The sequence below is a fragment of the Schistosoma mansoni genome, chromosome 1 (genome assembly GCF_000237925.1).
Source record: "Schistosoma mansoni strain Puerto Rico chromosome 1, complete genome".
Classification (NCBI taxonomy): Eukaryota; Metazoa; Platyhelminthes; class Trematoda; order Strigeidida; family Schistosomatidae; genus Schistosoma; species Schistosoma mansoni.
The window spans coordinates 25,065,720-25,088,081 of record NC_031495.1 but is presented as its reverse complement, the minus strand read 5'-3'; the positions used below and the strand labels follow the sequence as shown (position 1 = coordinate 25,088,081).

At 35.7% G+C, this 22,362-nt stretch overlaps 1 protein-coding gene across 1 annotated transcript; it reads right to left on the bottom strand.

The window, feature by feature from the left end:
* Positions 1-1,730: 1,730 nt before the first annotated feature.
* Smp_161730 (hypothetical protein) lies at positions 1,731-17,790 on the bottom strand (the record flags this gene model as incomplete). The annotated part of the gene is made up of 20 exons (XM_018793794.1): positions 1,731-2,019; positions 2,446-2,973; positions 3,538-3,835; positions 4,942-5,298; positions 6,616-6,824; positions 8,309-8,410; positions 8,453-8,540; positions 8,988-9,398; positions 10,452-10,639; positions 12,361-12,427; positions 12,474-12,578; positions 12,632-12,675; positions 15,317-15,609; positions 16,717-16,882; positions 16,918-16,988; positions 17,023-17,243; positions 17,284-17,357; positions 17,391-17,521; positions 17,552-17,660; positions 17,695-17,790. 20 exons carry the CDS (start codon positions 17,788-17,790, stop codon positions 1,879-1,881), a joined length of 3,699 nt encoding a protein of 1,232 aa, XP_018648271.1. The 3' UTR covers positions 1,731-1,878.
* Between the last annotated feature and the right edge of the window lie 4,572 nt (positions 17,791-22,362).

The window sequence follows — 22,362 nt, the reverse complement described above, 5'->3', positions numbered from 1 at the left end:
CACCGATATGCTCTCCAGTCATCCGTGTATATTGTGGTTTTTGGCTGCACAGTCTCGTATATACGGTATCGTAGTTGTAGCTTTACGGTTTCTAACGCGCTGGAAGTGTCCTTTTTGAGATGGTCTATCATATGTACCAAGGACCTTTTAAGTACATTTATGGAAATTCTACTTATCCAGTTTTCCTTAACTCATCATTCTCTATTGAATTCGCATATTCTAACGACAGTTTCGTTTATTCCTACGATTCTCCTAACTCCTTCAAACGAATCACGCAAGTTTATCAATTTAATTGCACAGATATCACAATACTCGTTCCATTAAACTGCCGAAACTTCAGTAACATCTGCAAAGGTTGCAGCCAGTTTTACTGGTGCTTTTATTATTCAGTTTGCAACAATTATAATAATCTGTATTAGCCTCAATCGGGATCGACCGACAAAAGCTCTTTTTCTAGCAGATCTTTTCCTCCAACATATATTACATCGAAGTACATCATCACGATAGTCTGTACAATGTTGATGAGTCATTTGAATACCGCAATGACAAATAAACGAACTTCTTAGTAAACCCATTTTTTGTAGCCGCTTAATTATGACGGCTTCTTTAAAATTTACCGTAAACCGATAGTACGCGAGCTCTGGGTACTAAAATAAGCGTTCAAACGCTTATGATTGGCTCGTTAGTAAATTGCAGACTCGCCAGAGTGGCAAATAGAGCCTCACTGTTACCAATATTATGATTAATTCAGAGGGAAACATTATTAACTTTGTATATAAGAACTTTCGTCTAAATTAGAGTGATTAGTTTCACAGTATTTGAGCGCCGAGTTGATGTAATACACTAAATAGGAATAATATATTTGTAAAATCTAGCTGAATTTTTAGAAATATATTATTCCTATTATTAACTTTGGATTTCACAAACATGATCGCCTGCGATTTTAATACTGTAAGCAATCGATGGAACTTACGATTACGACCGTTCCTACAGATGAACAGTCATTGTAGACACATTTGTGGAAACTCGCCTACAAACTTACAGATGGAATACTCTAATTCATAATGTACATCGACCTGTAATACAATTAACCCAATTGAAAATCGTATCAACCGAAGACGTTTATAACTGATAACGTAGCGAATTCGAGAAAAAGCCTGCTGACAAATATCAAGCTTTAAAGTAAAAGGATAACCGACAAATTATCATCTACTGAACAAAAGCATTTTATATTAACTGAAACCGAAGTTAAGTCAACTTTATATTTTTGGAGGTGACCAGCGAAAACCGAAGACATCTAGCATTTGACAACAGTTAAAGCATCCAGACAGAATACACATCTGTCTCATACAACAAAAAAAGTCAGCTGGAACGCAGTAAAGTACGGTATTAGATTAAAATAGAAAATATTCATCGAATGATAGGTATTCCATGTCACACAGGTGCTATGTGAAAACATCATCTATACAAATTTCCTAAAAGTGTATTTATCGTGCAAACATGTCGGTGGCTTTGACTGATTAGTAATTTACGGTTATCTTAAGGTATCTTCTTTGGCTTCGAAAAGAATGAAATATCTGTCATCGTTTTCACACAGCTGTAAAGAAAATGAATTCTACAAGAAAGGACTCGTCTTATATGTTTTAGCACATCAAATAACCATATAGGCTTAAATGTTTTATTTCAGTTATGATCGACGTAGCTTCGTTTTAAAAAGTTAAAAAACTGTGAAATTGCTGATAATTTATTCAGTTTTGAAGATAGAGGTATTGCTACATTATCATCGGACCTAGACATACAAGTAAAATTAAGAGAAAATTAGAAACTGTACAAAGGTGTAAGTTGAAACACCGTCTGTGCAAAACAATGAGAAATATGTCATTTCCGCTTTAAGCTTCTGGAGGCTGAGTCTGATGAATGCACTTTTTTTCTGGTTGGTGACGGAGTCCGAGAACGATGAGAATGGCGATTATGAGCTGCTACTGGGTCTGGACTTCGTGAACGGTGTCGTTTGCGGTTCTGTAAAAGAAAAACAAGATAAAATTATTAAAGACCAAAAGTTCCTTAACATAATTAAAAATATAGCTGATGATCCACTTTCAAGTGAAGGATAATCAGACATTTAGCGATACTCTCTTTACTATAAATAAGGTTTAATGCTAAAAAAGATAAAATTTTGCAGCTGCAACTTAAACATAATCATAATTAGCCGTGCGATATTTTTTATGGGCTTATTATCCAAACTATATTACTGAAGAATGTGAAGACTATTGAGATCTAATTCCTTAATGTATTGTGTGCCTATCTACCTGGGTAGTATCACAGCCCTCACACAAATCAAATGAGATTTGTGCGGCAGATATATATCTGGTGCTTCCTTGTACTAATATTTGTGTTTAAATAAATAAACAATAGTAAGGGTAACCCAATTAAAGTTCTGCTAACCGATTTGTGTGGAACATGCTTCTTCTTTGGAGTAATGGAATGGGACTGATTTGAAGTAAATGCTCCCGCGTCATCATCCTCAGTAGCTTCTCCTTCTTCTGCATCTTCTAAATGTGTTGAGTAGTCAATTTCATCTTCTGTCGAGTCAGGCTCCCAACCAGATGCAGATGTCCTCCGACGTTCGCTGGAGTTTCGTGAGTCCATTCGAATAGAAGGGCTATTATAAGTACTCCAGTCTCCAGGACCCAGGCTACCAGAAGGAGAGGCATGACGTCGTCGAGGGCGATCACGATCACGGAATGAACGCGGAGGTGAACGATCCCTTGAATTCCTTCGTGTAGGGGAAGATGACATATCACGACCTCGTGACTGATATTTCGATTGATGAGGTGTCAGACCACTTTTCTCTTTAGTACATTTGGATGGTTTGGATTTGTTACGATGAACAGATTTATGTCCTTTTTTATGTACAGAATGTTCATTTTCTACTAGGCTTTCTAAAAGGCGCTCTCTATAACGTTGAATTTGCTGAAAAATAAAATAAAATAATTTAAGTAAGAATCACTATTTTAATTAATAGTGGAAAAATTGAGAAGTCACTAGTAGATAACAAGTAAAAAAACTATGTAGAACATTGTGAATCTCATATGAACCAACATGTTTAAATTGACTTTCGACTGCAAATAACTCTGAAAGCGTGTGAATGAATGGTCTGAGAAAGAGACTTCGCACAGTTAGTAAACAGAGATGAAAATAAGTTCCCAGAAATAGTTACAACGTAAATGTTAACAAACAAACACTGATCGTAAACCTTCTATGAAATTACAGGTAATATAAAAAGATTACAAAACCAAGGAAATTCAAGTCAGTGTTGAGGAAAGATATTTCACGGAACATTATTGCTTATTTAAAAGTTCCTAACAAATATTATATCTCATAGATTAATATGATGTCTGAACATGTTAAGATGATATCGAAAATGGAAGAAAATTTTTAATCTAAGCATGACTACTTACTGTTGACGGCAGATAAAAACAAATAATGTAAAGCATAATGACAAATATGTGCCGACAGAAACCACTCTTGATTTACCTTGTTTATAGCTTCATCCGTAATTGTTTTATCTCCTTTACGACTTGCCTCCAACTCATCTTGATACTTTAATACCTTGAGTTCAACCTCTCTCAAGATAGCGCGACGCTCTTCAGAAACAGGTGTTGTTGTCGAAGTACTACTAGGCGTTGAAGAAACATGAGAGGTTGAGGAAGTTACGGGAGTTGGACAAGGAATTTGAGAAACAGGTATAGGTGAAAGACTAGATTCACTGGCAACTGGACTAGCAGCATCTTCGTCATCATAAGCCACAAGTCCTCCTAAAATGGGTAATGGTCTAAAACAAAGTACATAAATAAAAATGTCTATCACTAAAAGAGACAGATTTAGGATGACATAAAATGACAACTTATTTCCCAAAATCATTAATTCGCATTAGCGGAAGTACTACTAAAAGGCCCTAGTAATAAACATAAAATTAAGATCATGAAGTAATAAATGAGATATACATACATATGAAAAACACCCACTGTGAAAAATGATTGATATTTAGTTCCCAGAAATTGTGCTGATAGAGGAAGCTTAGAAGTCATGATCTACATAGGAAAAGTAGCTGGACAACTTAAATATGGTGTAACACTGTTCAGAGAATCAAATAAAAACCGAATAAAGACTAAAATTTAGTAACGAAAGTTTGGTGGTGCAACTAAGTTATTAAATTTTAGACCATACGGCATGTTCGACTAATAATTATTTATAAGATTTCACTTAGTACTTTTAAACGAATTCAATAGTCTATAATTTCTTATGAAATTATGTGAAAAGGAGGAACGCCGGATTTGAACCCTATAAACAATGATTTTTTTACAAAACAGGTATGTAAGGCGAGATTCAACAAGAAAAAACTCACCTGAACGATATAAATTTATTTTGCTACTTAGTTACCCAAAATACTGAAAACATTTCAAATCAAATTCTTAGCCACTCAGATTTTATAATATGTACTGGAAATCTATATATCCTTACAGAGCAAATAGAGTACAAGTCAACTAATTTTGAACAGATTGATGATAAATGTATTCATTAGACTACCCTAAAAACCTTATCTTCAATAGTGTACCAAGTATTTGTACAGTTGTTTCAACTTAATTATTGCTTTATGTTCAATCAGTCATAATCAAACCTATGTTCGAACAGTAGATAGTTCAGAAATTCCTGATATTAAGTGATTAGCTAAATTTTTGTTGATATAACAAGGAGAAACAACAATTTGAACTTTGCAGCTGATCTTAGAATTACAAAATGACAGACGATTGATCTAACTAAAACCTACATCCTTTGAGTATGTTAAACATTTTCCGTTACGCTAAAAATATTAGCAACAGGGATTGTAGACTTGTAATCTAGCTCTAATTTAAAAATGTATGAAAAAGTGTCACTTACTCTCCGTCTACATCATCATCTTTATTTGTTGAAGCATTGTCACTCCATCGACTTGTATCAAGTGGGATTCCATTAACTAATTCAGAAGGAAGAAATGCTCCCTTATTTAAACCATTCGGCTGGTTCTGAAGGTGATTAGGTGTATTTTGAATGTTATCACTGGACTTGCTGATAGGTTGGTCTTTTTTCATATCTAAAGTGGAGGCGGATTCCCATATACTTGCGACCGTTAATGTCTCCGGTTCAGTAGTCTCAACAGTTTCCCATTTGCTTGGAACAAATAAACGATTAGAGGTATCCCCAGATGGTTTTACTTCATCCTCCGTTGCAGGTGCACTGAACTGAGAATTCTTAGGGCTATAAAAGGATTCAAGAAATTCTTATACAGAATTAAAAACAGACTGAGCAAAATGTTAGATTACCCTGATGTATTCATATAAATAAAAGTAATAGACTTAATGACTAAAATTGAAACAGAAATCTCTTATGAATTAATCTCTCATGAAACTATAACCCCCGATTAGCATTAGGCTAAATTGAAGAAAACAATGTAAGAAAAAGGATATACAGTAAATCGTTAATTCATTATCTAAAACGTCATTTAGTATATGCCAACATTAATAATAAACATAAAATTTATGACAACTTCTAATAGACTATATTCAATGACTTTTATCACTCACGTTCATTATCTAAAATAGTAAACTCGAAATGGTAATTGAAACCATATTGTGGAAGAACGAAGCTATGACAGAACCACACAATAAGCCTATAAAACAGAAGTAGTCCATTTGTATTGCAATATTAATCTCTCCCGATCAAAGCTAAGTAGGTAGTAGTTGACTTACATTGCTAAAACACTACAACTTATTTATTTATTGGAACACATAAATATTTGTACAAAGGGGAACCGAATACTATCTAATAAACACACAAGCAGAGAATCTAGCACAAAACTACATTGGTTCAGAAAGTCAAAAGAATACATAAAAAGAAAACCAACGAAAACTGGGAAAACGTTGAAACAAAAATAATACGAGTCGAAAAGAAAACACGGAGAAACGAAAGCCTACGGACGAATCAATCAGATTCAAGGTAGCGAGTCTTGGATTTTGGCGCGGAATTCATTCATACATATGACTAAATAGCATTTTAGCATTATAGCTGAGGTTAGTTCGTAATGAAAACCCCAACTCTAATTCCTAACTCCAGTGCTCAAATCCTAATTCTTAATACTAATTTATAAGCTTCATTTAACTGTAATAAGGTCATCTAAGTATCACTCAAAGGTCGTCCATAAATTATACTCCCACCGAACAAACGAATAAAATGTTCAAGAGTTAAAAGATGAAGGGTGAATAAGTCTGTGTCTTAGTGATGTTTTGGACAATGCGCCCACTGACTTTTAGTATCCTTCCTAGTTAAGAAACGCAATAAATCTACAATTGCGTAAACGATGGAGACCAGAAGTTTGTACTTTATTTACCGAACAAATTGTAATCTGATCAGTTTAACAATTCATATCTTTCAGGCATGTAAACACAATTTATTCTATCTCAAAACAATCAATTCACTAAGGAACACCTATAAATCAACGAACTAGTGATAATAGTCGACCGAAAATTGAGAGAAGAAAGGGGGTACTAAAAAACATGACAATCTTTAATGGCATACCGGACTGGTGAAGGAGACCGATCGTCTTCATTATCTAAAGGACTACCATCAACATCTAAGGGATCTCCATCATACTGAACTAGCGGTTGGCTTTCCAGAACTTCGACATCCGGATTTAAAAATCCTACTTTTTTTGCTAAATCTTGATTTTGCTCATCTTCATCCAAATTTAATGGAACACCCGACAGGTCGGCTTCATAGTCAACAGCCTAAAAGGAATGAATGGATTTAAAAATAATCTCTGTAGAGTATACGGGCAATCTAATAAATTATTTCAGATCATGAAATCTGTTATCTTTGAAACGAATCGAACAATAAACAACTAATAACACAGTTACCGCAACCCATAACACTAGTTTTCGATAGACTTGCCTTCAGTCATATGATCTCAAATACATAATGTCGTAAAGTAGTTATTGTCACTGATATTTCCGTACACTTCATTCTTAAAAATGACGAAATATTCACGTCGACTATCTTAATGGAAAGCAGTAATTTTTCTCAAAATAGCTATTTTTTAAAAATCTGAATAGTTATTAGAATTCTGGCATAGATTTTTTACTGAAGAGTATCCAGTCAGTCAGTTACAACGTAGAACTTCGTACGTACGTACATCAGTTCGAGTTGCCATACCACATTAGCACAGAGATGCAGTTGTCGATTCAAATCCCATAGTGGTAAAAGTAGTAAGAGTATAAGTATTATGTGAAAGATAAGGGTTTGAAGATGTTATTGAAGGAGTATAATTCAGTGAAACAAATTTGTAAAGAGAATAAGGATAGGTGCATGTGGAATTCAGAAGATTAGAATTTGGTAGAGCACAAAGAGTGGATGCACCTTCGCCATTGCAAACGATTTTGAGCCATATCATTCAAGGTCTCTAACCATCGGTTGCTATCATCTCGCGGATCCCAACCAGGTAGTCTACACCTACCAACATGGCCCAGTCCACTTGTCAGCGACTTCATGGATTTATGCCATGTTTTGGTCTGGCCGCCCCTAGCTTTCTTCCAACCTGCTCCTACACCATAAAGCATTGCACGTCGGGGCAGTCGGTGGTTGGGCATACGTAACACGTGTCCCAGCCATCTCAACTGATGAAGTTTCAGTACTTCATCAATCGATTTGCCATCCTTACCTAGTACCAGTTCCCAAACATCTGCATTACTTACTCGGTGGTCCCAGGATATACGAGCAATGCGTCGAAGACACCTATGATCGAACACTAGTAGTCTACGAATATCCTCTACTCTTATCGGCCATGTTTCACTGCCATAAAGTAGGACGGAACGAACTGCCGCACAGTAAACCCGTCCTTTTGTTGCTAGACGGATATCTCGCCTACGCCATAAATGGCGAAAGCTGGACGAGCCTTCTGTATCCGTGCTGAGATTTCGTCATACACCAAACCACAAGGGCTGATGAGACTGAAGAGTATAAATACTGAGATCGAAACGATTTTAAACCGACATTACGAGTTGCTGAGTAGAAAGATTCTGAATATTAATTGGAAACCAGAGTGTAACAAATTGAAGTTTAAAAGTTGGAAATAAAACTAGGTAGCTTAGAAGTTGACAACTACACCAAAAAGGGTCTGGAATTCAAATGTACAAATCGGTAATTGGTTACAGAATTGCATCAAAGTAGAACCGAAAGTTGATGAGGACAACGAAATATGTCAAAGCAAACTCACCTCTGACACCAACCCCAAGAATATATTCTGCAACTTGATGAGGAATTCATTCGGATATACGGCCCAATCTTCCCACGCACGGAAACAAAGCATGACTTTTTGCTATAGTTATAATGTAAGTAATATATGAAAAGTATAAGTTACCTTCAATTGTTCAGCTTTAAGTTTCCCCTCTACATTTTTATAATGCGAATTCAGGTTTTTGAACATATCTGGTAAGCAAGTTTCAAAACTAGATACAGAATTAATAAAATGAAATCGATTATGCAACTCAATACAGTCACAGTAATATTTATATCAATATTAAAAGTGAAAAGTCACATTACTGAAGGGAGAACGAATGAATATGTAAATTTACGTATATATACGTAAAGACAAGACACGCTATTGATTGATAGAATTAAATTAAAAATATTATTGTGAGCACAGGATTTGAAAAGCTTTGAAAAAAGTTGAAAAAGCTATTCAGTATAAGTTGCTTTTAAAAGTGATTCGACTAAAATTGATACGATGAAGATGAAGCATTGAAAATACTTGGAAGAAAACAAATTCTGAAATATGTTAAATAAATTTTCAATAAGCTATTATTTCAAGTAACAACCTGCTTACAGATATATATATATATATCCTAATATTTAAGTAGATAAATAAACAAGTGTTACCAACCATATGAACGTACCACTTTCGAAAGAAAGAAGCATTTGGAACTTTAGCTGATGAATTATATAGTATATCAGAAGCCAAGAACAAACGAGCGACCAATTTATTTATGCTTATAGATTGAGATTTCTCATGTTCTGTAGAACCCTGGTCGGATTTGAAGTCAGAGATAGGATTTTCATCGACTGAATTTATTTCTTTTTCCAAATGATTTGAAGTGAAATTCGAATTTGGAGCAACTGAATCAACTATACACAAGGCGATATCGGAGGCAGAATCCGCGTGTTCCAAACACCAAACCATAACCTCGCCTATTTTAATACGACAGGGTTCAAGATCCTCCAGCATTTGAGTAAACCGACCTCGTTGTGCTTCCGTCAAACCACAACGACGCGATGCGGCAGCAGCTTCTAAACGAATTTCTTCTTGCCTGTAGTAATAGGATTGGAAAAGAAATTTTCCAAATTCAAATACTCAGAATAATAAACACTATTATTCTTAATCGTAGTGTAAGGAAAATTAACAGTGAAACCCTTAAATTATACAGGAATTTGTTCAATTTTATTATCAAAATTACCATGAAAAGTTTGGAAGAAATGTGAATCGGTAAATTAGTGGGGATTTAAGTAATGAGCTTTGGGTGACACTTGTGAACAATCAATGATACTAGCCCATTACTCAAAAAAACAGATAGAGGTTTGAACGCGTAAATACACAATTCGATGGCTGAGCCGTCTTTTAACTAAAATAACTTTTAAAAATATTTTAAAGTATTTAAATTACTTCTCTTTGAAAATTGCTGACTGTTAAACACTAATTATCCCACCTTGAAGAACTTTTCCCTTAGCAGAAGTTAATATCACTGTTAGACATCAGGGATATGCATCCACGAGTTTATGAACCACAATAAGTCTTTTGATTCCTTAGCTCCCAAATGATCATGAACCAGAGATTTTCACAACGAAAAACGTAAAACGCCTTGAAAAGAAGCTAAAACATCTTAACAGCGATTAACTAATGAGTGATGAATGCAATTTTTAGCACAGACAATAATATCGATTGTTCCGTAATAGGTAAATCGAAATGAAAGTATTTTCTCCATAAATAAATAAGTTTGAACGGAAATCTAATATCTCCACTTTATATCACATTTTAATAGACAAGAAAACTAGTGTAACTAAAAAGCAAGAAAAGCCAGTGTCTGAATAAACTACTCACATTTCAACTATGGCGAAAACTTGTAAGAAATATACATGAGTTTATTGAGTATTTAGTTTCCACAATATGCTTTGAGAGGAATTATAGGAAAATATCAGGCTGAATGACAATTAAAACTTTAAAATACAGAATTTTAAACAGTAATGGTAAAACTAGCATCTTTAAAACATGATTAATAAAGAAATTATAACTTTATAATATCAAGATAAAAATATTGCGGGTTAACAGTGAGATAAACTGAGCCGAGACAGCTATTTATACTCACAAGTCTTCAGATTCACGTCTCCTTCCAGAAGGCGGAGGAACATATCCTGGGGCGTAAGGATAATCATCTTCTTCAACAAGGTCTTCTGGCATGCCACCAGAAAATAAATTAACAGGAGGTGGACGCCAAAGCGGACCACCTTCAAACATTCGAAATTCCTCTGTACGCCATTTGGTTACACTTTCACCCTTACACAATAAACATATAGACAAAATAGTGAATTCGAAATATTGTGAAAAATAGTAATGAGATACCAAATGTATAATTTTACTAGTTAACCAAAGAGAATTCACTCAAGTTTATCAACACGGAATATACATTATGAGTGTAACTCAAAAAAACAAATGAAAAAAACCAAATATAGATACTGTATCAGGTGAATTAGTATCAGTGAATAACGAAGGACACTACTGAGCACATTGAGTTTGAAAGGAAATATTTCAACATATGTTCCACAAACTGATAGTTTTTGATAAGACTGTAGTACTGATAAACAAGGATCTCAAGGTATACATGTCACTCCAAAAATTCTGCTGACATAATCTAAACTGCTGTTTATTTACCTTCACTTTTCCCTAAGCTTTGTCAAACCGAAAACCGCACACTTCTGTTTTTTTAGTTACTAAACTGCAATTATTACTTCCATTTGACTACTTTATTAACTGTATTACAAACTTATACGAATATTATCAAGCTATTGATGTTTGCCTTTTCATTGAATAGTTGAAGGTATTTTAGAGAGATCAATCTTCGCTCAATACTTTGCGTGCAATATTGGATATCGATTGGAGCATCCACCTGATATATAGCCAATGTTTTAAATTCATACCCATAATAATGCAAGCACTTGATTCTGAAGCATGATTATTTCAAAACATGATTCGAAAAATATTCTCGATAAGATAAACTAACGCCAGTAATTTACTTTCACCTCAGCCAGAAGATAAAATTTGTTTGACGTTTATCAAACTGAGCTGCTGGTAACATCTGACGACCTAAAAAAGATGAGTGTACTATACAACAGTTTACCTTACTTTACCCTAAGAAAATGAGACATAGTTACTGAAATAAATTATTTGCCGCGGATTCGACTAATGGCTTCACATTTATCCAGAAGTGTTTGGTATAATAATTACTCTTAAAACTGCCGTTCGAGACATATGTGGTGTAGGATATAAGCACCAAGAGACAACATACAGAAAAATTACGAGACTGAAGGATAAAAAGTGAAAAGAACGATAAGGAAGAGGTTACACAAGAAACACTAAGGAAAGCTTCTTGTTTGTATTTTAGTGTTACTTGAACAAATGTTTACAGATAAATACTAAGACTGATGATTATGGTTAAAACCGGTCCAACTATAGTTTTATGTAAAAACAAGATCTAAAATTTAAGTAACGTCATATTACTTCACAGTACTTCAGGAAACAATTGATTGGCAGAGGTGCTGACAGAGCTTTATATAGTTTATTCCATTTACAAAATGAAAAATAATATCAATAAGAATAAATCTAAATTTATCAAACCGTGCACTTATTTCTCAGAATACAGCAACTAAGAATTAGGTCATTAGCTGGACGTCTGATCACCATGAGAACTCGACGGTTATAGGAAGATTCGATGTAAAAACTACTTTTTTATTTACGATATATTAACTGATATTCGCTGGTAATGTTTGGTTCTCAAGAACCTGCATCGCTCTTATCATACTAGTTTACCTAACAGTATAGCAACGTACAATGTTAACAATGTAGAAATCCCCTATTTTTACCGCGTATTAATGTCACTATTTATATAAAGTAGTTGTGTAAGAATTTATTCATGTCCATCAAGTAACTTTTCTAGAATACTTTCTGATGATGCCTGTAACTATGGCTACAAATATAAGGCAAACGAGTTGAAAACTTACATGTAGGACAGACCACAACTTCCAGCGATAGTATACATGATCCGAAGACTGATAATCAAAAAGGAATCTAAATAACGTATCAGTTAGGAGTTAATTATTAAACACAACATTACTTAAACATAGGATTATTTGCTTCCCGATGCATAACCGCGGCCTCGAATTGAGGACCTTCAAGAACGACAAATTCAATCATGCGATGAATTAGAGCAAGTATGGATCTGAATTTTGAAAGAAATTAGAAAAGTATGAAATGATACTAGCAAACACTTACCTATCACTTGGCATAACGACCTTAACCACCGCTTCACGGAGAACCTTTAAATTAACAGAAAGAGTATGAGTGCGATGAAAGTTTAGGTCATGTTTGAAGTAAATGAGTTTATAAAGTTCACAGCACGAATTTCTTAAAATATATTGCAGATAAAAAACGCCAAAATATATCCAACATCTGGTCATGAATTAAAGACCACCGATATGTTCATAATAGATTTTAGCTGTCTTATTGCTATACACAGAAAAAGGCCTCATGTCTGCTAAACGATGACCAACTTAATGAACAGTCCCAAAGTCAGAACCGAGAGGAAAAGACCACATTTCTCAAAAGGAAAGATCTACCCATGAATTGAACGGATTTCGAAATTTGCATTAGGAAATGAAACCAAAGAACAAATAACTAACTTGACAAACACGCTATACAAAAAAGAATGCTTAAGTAGATAAAAACCAGGGAAAAATTAGTTCCAAATACTTTAAAACTAAACTGACTGATGAGACAATTACCTTATCTCTAAATATTGACTAAAAGACGTACTGATCCTTGCATGTCCCCAAGTGGAAATAAAGTGGATGAATACAAAACTTCAGAGAATTATACTTGAATACAGTTATGCCGAATAAGAGATCATCCTAACAACTCACACTCATTCAAGACCAAAACAGCAAATTCAAGAACACATTTGGCTTGCTAAAGTGGCCTAATATTATGAAACCCACAAGCAGAATATGGTATTAATAACTACCATGGTCTTTTACTATGAGATTTTACGGTTCGCACTATCTTAGTGAAATGATTGATTGTAAATCGTTTTTCTGGGTTATGTAAATTTTGGTAATATATTAAGCGAAGTGACTTAGGACCCGTACTTAATGAAGGTGGATAGAATGACTTTTCACTAGCGCACGGGTTAAGATTATTGTGAAGAATCCACCTAGGAAGTCAGATGATCACTAGTATTATTGATTTAAGCTATTAGTAAATCTGTTTGTAAAGTCCTTCAATAACCCGGTTAGATAAACTAGAAAGCAATGAGTAGACGAAAACGAATTTTATCATGCACACGATTTGGACGGAATAGAGCAAACTAAACAAACTTTCATTTTGGCAGCAACCGTGATAGAGGATGTGACAGTCACCCAAAATATGTGGAAAGTGGTCCATTCCCCCTTATCAAAAATTTGACAAACTAAGGGAACAGGGCAAAAGCACGACCTGAGATGTACTTACAAGTAATAAACTAACTGTACAATAGTAGGTCTGCAATCAGGAATATATAAAACTGTCACTTGTATTATCTTTTTTAGGAGCACGATTTTTATTGAAGGGTTTTGTAGAGCATGAACACAGAGGGTCTACCTACGGGGGTTGGAATACCCTGATTCCAACCAATGGTGCATATGGGCTCCAGGATCCGGAAGGGACGAATAGTGTATAAACCAATTATTGGTCACCGGTTACCATGGAACTGAATCTCCTAACGTTGCTTCACTGCCTCGTAGGCCAGACCTTTAAGTTGAAGGTTCCGGGTGTGGCCCCTAAGAAAACCACTTGCTTGTCTGGGCACCCGGGCAGTATCGCAGCCCACACGCAAATCAGGTGACGTATGTGGCGCATATGTATTCAGTGCCCCTTTGTACTAATTTTTACGTGTTCAGATAAATGAATAAATAAATATTAAAGCATTAACACCAATTCATCGACTAAAGATATATAATAGTCACTATAACTCGGAATCAGGTAATCACAGACTACAGAGATTTGAATTTAGCGAAAGTGGGTATATGTGGGACGATAAACAGCGTAACTTAAAAAACAGCGGAGCAGAGTTAATCGTTTATAAAAACTAATTGATTTATTGGTTTATTACGTTTGGACTAGGCAAGAAGTTGCTATACAGATGATCAATAGAGATTCAGAGTTGACTCAAGGCTGCTTGTGCTAATTAACGTATCACTGGTTTAGCACAAGGACAACTGCAATACATGTGGTGCATGCCAAAAAAACAGAATTGTCTTTAAATATTGAAATTCATAGCTATTGGCAATCGTAAACTAAACTAGACGAAATTTCAACAATGAAACTTAGGTTTCTATTTAAAGTGCTCACCTGGATTCAGTACGTAGAAGTATGGAACATTACCACTCGGAGTAAACCGTTTAGTTGATAGAACTGTAGTTGTTGAAGTACACTATTTGAAAAAGTTCTTAAGTCATGTCAACTTACCAAATTTCCGTAAGATTACCGATAACTGAATACAATCTGGACATAATGAATCAGATTGGGACAATATTTCAAAAAGGACTCCTGTCTTACCATCCAGTTCAGTATATTAATTAATAAGACATAGTTCAATAAACACTAACCAACTAAAATGTTTATTTATTTATTTATTTAAACACAAATATTGGTACAAGGAAGCACCAGATACATATGCGCCATACAAATCTCATGCGGAAAACACAATTCTCCAAGTCATTCAAATATATTTTTGTGAAAGCTTACTATGACGATACTCAACAAGTCACTAAACCTAATACACATGAAGAATTAACAGATCACTACCGAGTCTTCGGTTGAGTATACATCGTACAAAGTATATTGCCCAGCGAATAATATTGACTCCTAAAAAAACTATTTAAAACTTAGTTTTGCAAGAATGGAAAGACTCTAAATACTAACTTCAGTAAGTTCTTCACTCGACATCTTGTTTATATCGTAAGGCTTTCGGTCTGGGGCCGGAGGTGGTGGCGCGCTCTCACCGTCTGCACCATCAGTTACAAGTTTGGCTCGCTCCTTGATCGCCAAGCGGAATGACTTTAACCACTCTCTAGGTTGGGCATTGAATGGTAGTCCACTTGGGGGAGGTGGTTTAACCAACTCAAGCAATGCCGGAGGAATGTAAACTGGGTATAAAGGGATCGGGACGCTTTTACCCCAACCTAATTTCATTTCAAATCCCATAAGTTCCTTCCCTGTAATAAAAAATATGTATACTACGTTAATTAATAAATTCAAATAAAAAACTGAGGAAACAAATACAAAGCATAAATCACGATACTAAAACTTTAATTTAACAAAGTAGTACATTAAGGAATAGGCCATACTAAAAATACTGACAAATTTCGTAAGATAATGAGAAATCGTAATTCTAACAATACTGAAGGATGTTTCTACAAGATGAACAGAATTTACTCTATTCAACTACGCATGTCAAATAGAGAAAAGCAAAGTACCCCTAGAGTGAATTTGTCACACCTGAGAATACAACCAGGATAAGACAACAAATGTTAATCAAACGAAACTGTATTTATTTTCCCGTCAATCACGTAAACTGATTTTCGATTTTTACTACCGATATTAAAGACAAGGACCACACTACACAACTTTTACGAACTAAATGTTTTTAAAACACAGAAACTAACGCATAAAAGGGATAGATTGAATAATGACCTTTACTTTTCTCTGACAATGTCGATGATCAGCGTTACTAGAACGATATCTCCACGAGATTTAAACAGTTTTTTGGAGACTAAAACAGTCAAACTTTTACTTAAACACGAATATTGGTTCAAGGAAGTACCGAATATGTATGGACCGCACGAATCATGCGACTTGCATGAGGCCACTCAACGTTAACTGTAAGGATACATAGTATAACCATTAAACACACTCATTCAAGTGGTGCATATCTACTTGCTTCGCAACAAATGTATTCCAAGTAAAGATACACGACCTTAACTCTCGTTACACAAGGATTAGTTTGCTTGCCTACTACCACGGTGAGTAGATGCACAGCTGCGTAAGACCCCATGCTAGTTACAATCAAAGCACGGGTTGTTGCAAATCTTTACACCTATGATAAAAGATAATTAGTATCTTAACAAGTGAACTGAGAACAAATTCAATATGTAAATTATTTGCTAATACTAGTACGAACTTAAACCTGGTAATTCATTGCTTAAAATGCATAAATCAAATTTAGAGTCGTTCTTTTAGAAATGGGTTTACGTGCTTTGAGTTATTAAGAGAAAGTAGTGCAAACCACGTTCAAACTCCAACTTAGAGAAAGATAAACTGACCTCTAATATTATCGAGGGCTCGTTCGCCATCTTTTCTATTCATGAAAGCAACAAATCCACAGTTCCTTCCTCTCGAACGTTCTTCTTCTGTTCTAGGCCACATTATTTTGACACTTGCAAGAGGACCGTAACGACCAAAAGCCTCACATAGTTGCTGCTCCGTCATCTGAAGATGTGATGTACTGAGTAAAACCGAAATACTTTAGGGTTTAGATTCCCAAGAAAAAGATTTGTCGTTGTTCTGTCACCATCGTAATCATATGGGTAATCAACTAAATAAAGTTAACCATTGGAAGTGGAAATTACCATCATGGCGATCATTTTGGCTGCGCTTAGAATAAAAGCTTGGTGGTGTCGACACTGTGTTGTGAAAACCCATACCTGAATCTCCACCTTGATTATTTGAAGAGCCCCGCCGATATTCCCGATTACGCATACCAACGTCAGAAAGATCTAGCTCAGACTGTGTGGAGGGTTGATTTCTTCCTTGCCTTAATGCATGTCTTTGTTCTCTTTGTTGCTGAATCCTAGTTGTGGTCAAGTTAGAGGGTTGTCACATGAACATACAATTTGAGCTCCTCTTTGAACTGTTCTAGTTTGGATTTTTTTTGTTCTTGTCCCTTGCGTTTACCGAGAGCTGGCTACAAACAAGAATAAGGTGGATAATTCCTTACAGGTTTTTCAGTGGACTTCTTGAGATCTGCTTTATTTTGACCCTCAGTTTTATTTAATTTAGAATCCAACTTCGAGACAGGTCTGTATATGCGGCCAGTTCCTTTCGTATCCTCTGAGGAGCCTATAGCAGCTAGTATTATCAACAATCAAAGTTATATACCTGAAGACGGATTAACGACACCACCTTTAACCCAAGCTCGGGATTTAGAAGGCTCCTCAAAAGTGGCGACAAACTCCTCAAACACTTGCTGTGTATGCTCTTCCTCTTTCTGAATTCGAGAGATTAATTAGTAGTACACTAACCTTCTTCTTCTGATCAAAATCATTCCGCTTTGAAGATGACCTACTAGACTTGATCAGATTACTACTGTGTCCACCGGATTTCTCGTTAGACTTCATTTTTTCACAGATGGCGCCATGAATATCATAAGAGAACTAAAACGTGAACTTGATTATCTAAAAAACCTTAACACCAGATAGCACTAGTCAGCAGCTTGCTTCGCAGAAGAGATGGAAGTCTTCAATTTCTAATCACAACCACAAGGAATGCTAATTCTGTCATGTCGTCAATACGTTTACTTATATATAAGATCTTTTTATGTTAACAGTATGATAGTGGTAATCGGCTCCATAAGATAAATAGATTTGTAGGTGGTTAACACCTTTTCTAACCTTGTCAGTTTTAACGAATACTTCCATCTGAGATTTTTCAGTCAAGTATTACTGTTCTGTCTATTTTAACTGGTTGGTAAATCTAAGATTCATTATCCCACAACTCTTTGTATTCTGTCTTCTGGCTTTAAACTTGGGAAATAATTCTTTATTCGTTAACTGATGAGAAGCAGTTTAGGATAGCTTGCTACTCTGCTTCTTGTATTGTTTGCACGGCTTCTGACAAAGTTTAGTATCAGTACCATCCAATCTCATAGCATGTGGTGTAAAGGATTGGTTGCATAATTTCGATGACGTCTAACAAGGAGTTTCTAGCCACTCAGCTATACAAGTCTAAGCAACGGGGGGTTCCGACTTGACAATTTCACCCTTGTTCCTTCTGTTTATTTAATACCAATTTTCTTCCAATTTTCCCATGCGGTAATGAACTGTTAAGACCAGCAGTTATCGCAACACCAAGCAGTGGTTTAGTCGGTTGTTTCTAGCCAAGATTATGGAGTTCAAAGAGTAAAGCAGGAAGAGGGAAAGTGGAGATAAAATGGTTCAACTGAACAGATGACAGGATACAGTTGAAGTAATAATCATGCACATAAGTGGGGTGAGGTACGAGGAGTACAAAGTCCCAACAGTTTGTAAGGTGGAAGCAGACAAAAGTAACAGATACAGCTGCAACTTGTCTAGCTATAGCGTTTATGTAAAATGTTATGCGCTTTATATACTAATACTTGTGTAGCTGTAAATAATTCCCCAAAATCAATAGCTTTCTATGTGTTCGACATTGGATGCTGACCACGTTGTTTAAGTGGACTTGTTTAACTGAAGGCTTTCGGTCATGCATCCGCACCAGATCACGTTTCGACTCGGCGTGGGACACAGCTCCTACGTTCACTAGCTAGCTAAGAACAAACGCTCCTTGATATATTGATAACGTATCAAATATATCTTTCCTACCTCTTCTCGTCTGACTTCTGATTTCCATTGGGCAGAAGTTTCGAATAAAGAAGGTGCATCTGGTTGCTAGTTGTCAAACTAGAATACCAGTCGTATGTATCCTCACTTGCTTTGCCCAGATTTTTGTACAGTACATTCGCGTGAGTTCTCGACATCTTCAAACTCATAGCTGCTGAAGTACATTCCGAATAGGACTGGGAATATTTGTACCATATAATACATCCGATGTTACCCATGTAGTCATGTAGTCATCTACTCAGCAAGCTGGTGAAGAGCAGTCAGTGGAACTCCTCAGATATATAGCTACATATCAAAAGTCTAATGACGAGACTACAGTTGCGTGGAGAGAAAACATTCGTGGTATGGGAAAGAGGATTTCACCTTGATCTTTAGCCGTTAATTGGTAACTCCGTGAAGATTCCCTCCTGGATAATCATAGGGACCATCCTGTAAGGTCAACTCAGTAGTGTTGTGTGGACTACTTAGAAAATAACATATGAGGTTACCACACAAACTTTTATATTCAGTCCAGAACAACACCGATTGGCAAACCCTACTTGTGTGTTTTGTAATTCTTGATATCTCACCTTATTTTTGAATGTCACTGAACTTTTTCCTTACTTTAATGGACAGTGAGGGCACCAACATGGTAACTTTAAGTTACCTCGTAAGTCCACACTAAAAAACGCTACAAACAGTTTGGTCGCGACTGTATCTAACTGATTATTGAGTGAATGAAGTTTATTAAATGTTTTCTTCACGTACAATGAGTATTTGGCTTTGTTATCTTGTTTTACTTTCGTAGTAAATCTGAGGTGTTTTCTACTGTGGTCCTAACATAGTATTAAATTTCGAAACACCTTCTTTGATTCATTTTTTCTTTGGTAAGATCCAGATGGTCCATTTGTTGAGTTCGCATTGTCTATTTCCGTGTCCCATGACGAGGGGATTGACTGATGCATCTAACAGCAGTATAACTAAATTCATAACAAAATAATATGACCAACTGACGTGCACACTAATAACGAATGAAATCAAAGAGGAATGGCGATGAACATACACTGAACCGGACTGAAGCGGTAACGGAATTCAATTGAAGCCAGGATTAGATCTTTCTGTCCTCGTACTAGAAATAACACTGGTACTAGAATAGTAACAACCATAATACGATTGTAGTAATCCAGAACGGTATCAGATAGTTATCAAAATGTAGCATGCTGAAATATATCCAAAGTGTCATGTAATCAAAGTATCTCAAGTACTGATTGTTCCAAGCGATGACAGAAAGAGACTTACAGACAGGCAACTAAATGTATATTCCAAAGGTATGACGATAAATATTTAGAACTAATAGTACAACCACTATTACATTTGCCAATAAAATTGAACTGATGGATTCAAGTCGCGTTTTGGTCATATCTCTTGGTAAAAAAGAAATATATAACTGAATTTCTAATGCCTGTATGACTGATTGTACCTCCCCACAAATGACACTATCATTTTCCCTAATGACGACTTCCCTATTAGGATGTTCGGAAAATCACTAGTAATACGCGGAGTGTGTGACTCAGTATGATCCGTCGTAAGATACTAGATGTCGTAGCCCAAAATTTAGTGTGCACTTCGTTAACCTTCATATAGTGTATGCAAATTCCAAGATAACACGGAAAGGATAGGAGTGATTCGATGGAACCCTCCCTTTTGATGTTCATTGTATTAGTAGTGTGGGTTATGGTATGTCATGTCCAGGAGAAATCAAAAATATTATATCAGATAAAAATTTTATGTTGCGAAAAGCAAATTATAAGTCTTAACCGTGAGACAAAAGACTGATCTCCTGGGTTGCCTTTTTATACATATGACATCATTTAGTTTTCGTAGAGTAAAAGGAGAGAGATTCTGTTTATATTTTGGAAGAAAACCCACGACGCTGCCAAAATGTTGACGGAATACTTTAAGTAGATTGGACTGCATTCTGGAGCAATCAAGGAAAGATTTTACATAGCACAAACCTCAGATAAACATCCCTGACCAACTATGAGCTTCCGGTCTGTATATGTTGTGAATGGTTTCCCTACACTTTTAAGATCGTAAGGCACGTCAATGAGTTCACATCATTCTCAGCCGGACTTAGTAATCCACTTGCAGTGGCAAATAAATCCCCATAATAAATAGTTCTGCGAGTTTTTGACACTGATGCTGACATCATTAAATTTACTGGAAACGCCCCTGAATTTGAGCGTTCGTGCAAGCATACACACTAGATCACGGCTGCGTGCATAGTACTGCGCACCTCTACCACTAATTAGTCATATTATATAACATATTTCTCCATACGTTGACCATCTTCCAGATATGTCGTCGAACCCATGCATTCCTAATTGTTGGTTTAACCGGGTATGGATCCTCTGTTACAAAGGTGTTCCAGACAACGACCTTGCCAAACACAGAACTTCCGTGTTATCCTTAAAAGCGATGGGTAAAAAACACCATTCGGTTCAAACGGTTTGCCCACCAGTCCAGCATTTAGAGGAGATTTCAATCACTTCTATACAATAGTAGTTCCTTGGCAGCAAGCATTATTATATGGTTCCAGGAAATTAACAATAATAACTGCAAGATCCTTTTAAGAAGCACTTTGTGAATAGGCATGAATATCTCACTACGTACATTTTTGATATGTAACTTGTTGCTTTACTTTTCGACGTGAAGTTATTCTTTTTGGTCCATTTAGCTGTACAATCTGTTGACATTCAGACATTAGATGGGCCAACTTTCACTTTTTTATTTTAGTTTCAGTTTTTCTAGCGTTTTTATTAAATTTCTATGAAATTCTCGAACTACTTCAACATTATTTTACTTAAAACTTTGGTTACGATGATTGCCAAAATAATTCGTTCCTACCTTTTTAATGAGTTACTTGAACGAACAGAAACTGTTCATTTTTTGACTGTGATTTGATGCGTGATTCGCGAAATGCAGACATTCTCTGTAGTTTTGAGACCATATTTTTGACTCCAGTTAAATCGTATGATGATTGCCATAGAAATATACATCCCACATCTGGTCGTACATAATTATCAACTTAAATCACGTTAGTAAATAACGAAATAGGTTAGATACAAGAATGAAGTTTGAATACGTATATTTCGTACACTCACTTATCTGGACAGACAGTCAGAAAAACGAAGCAAAGAGGAGAGAACAAAGCGAGACGAAATGACGCGCAGTGAAGAAGGAGAATTGGTCAACTCGTTTCGGTCAAGCCTGACCAAATATTTATGTTCAGGTCGAAAATAAGATACAGGGACGTGAAGAGTAGGGTAATCAATTGACACACATACGATC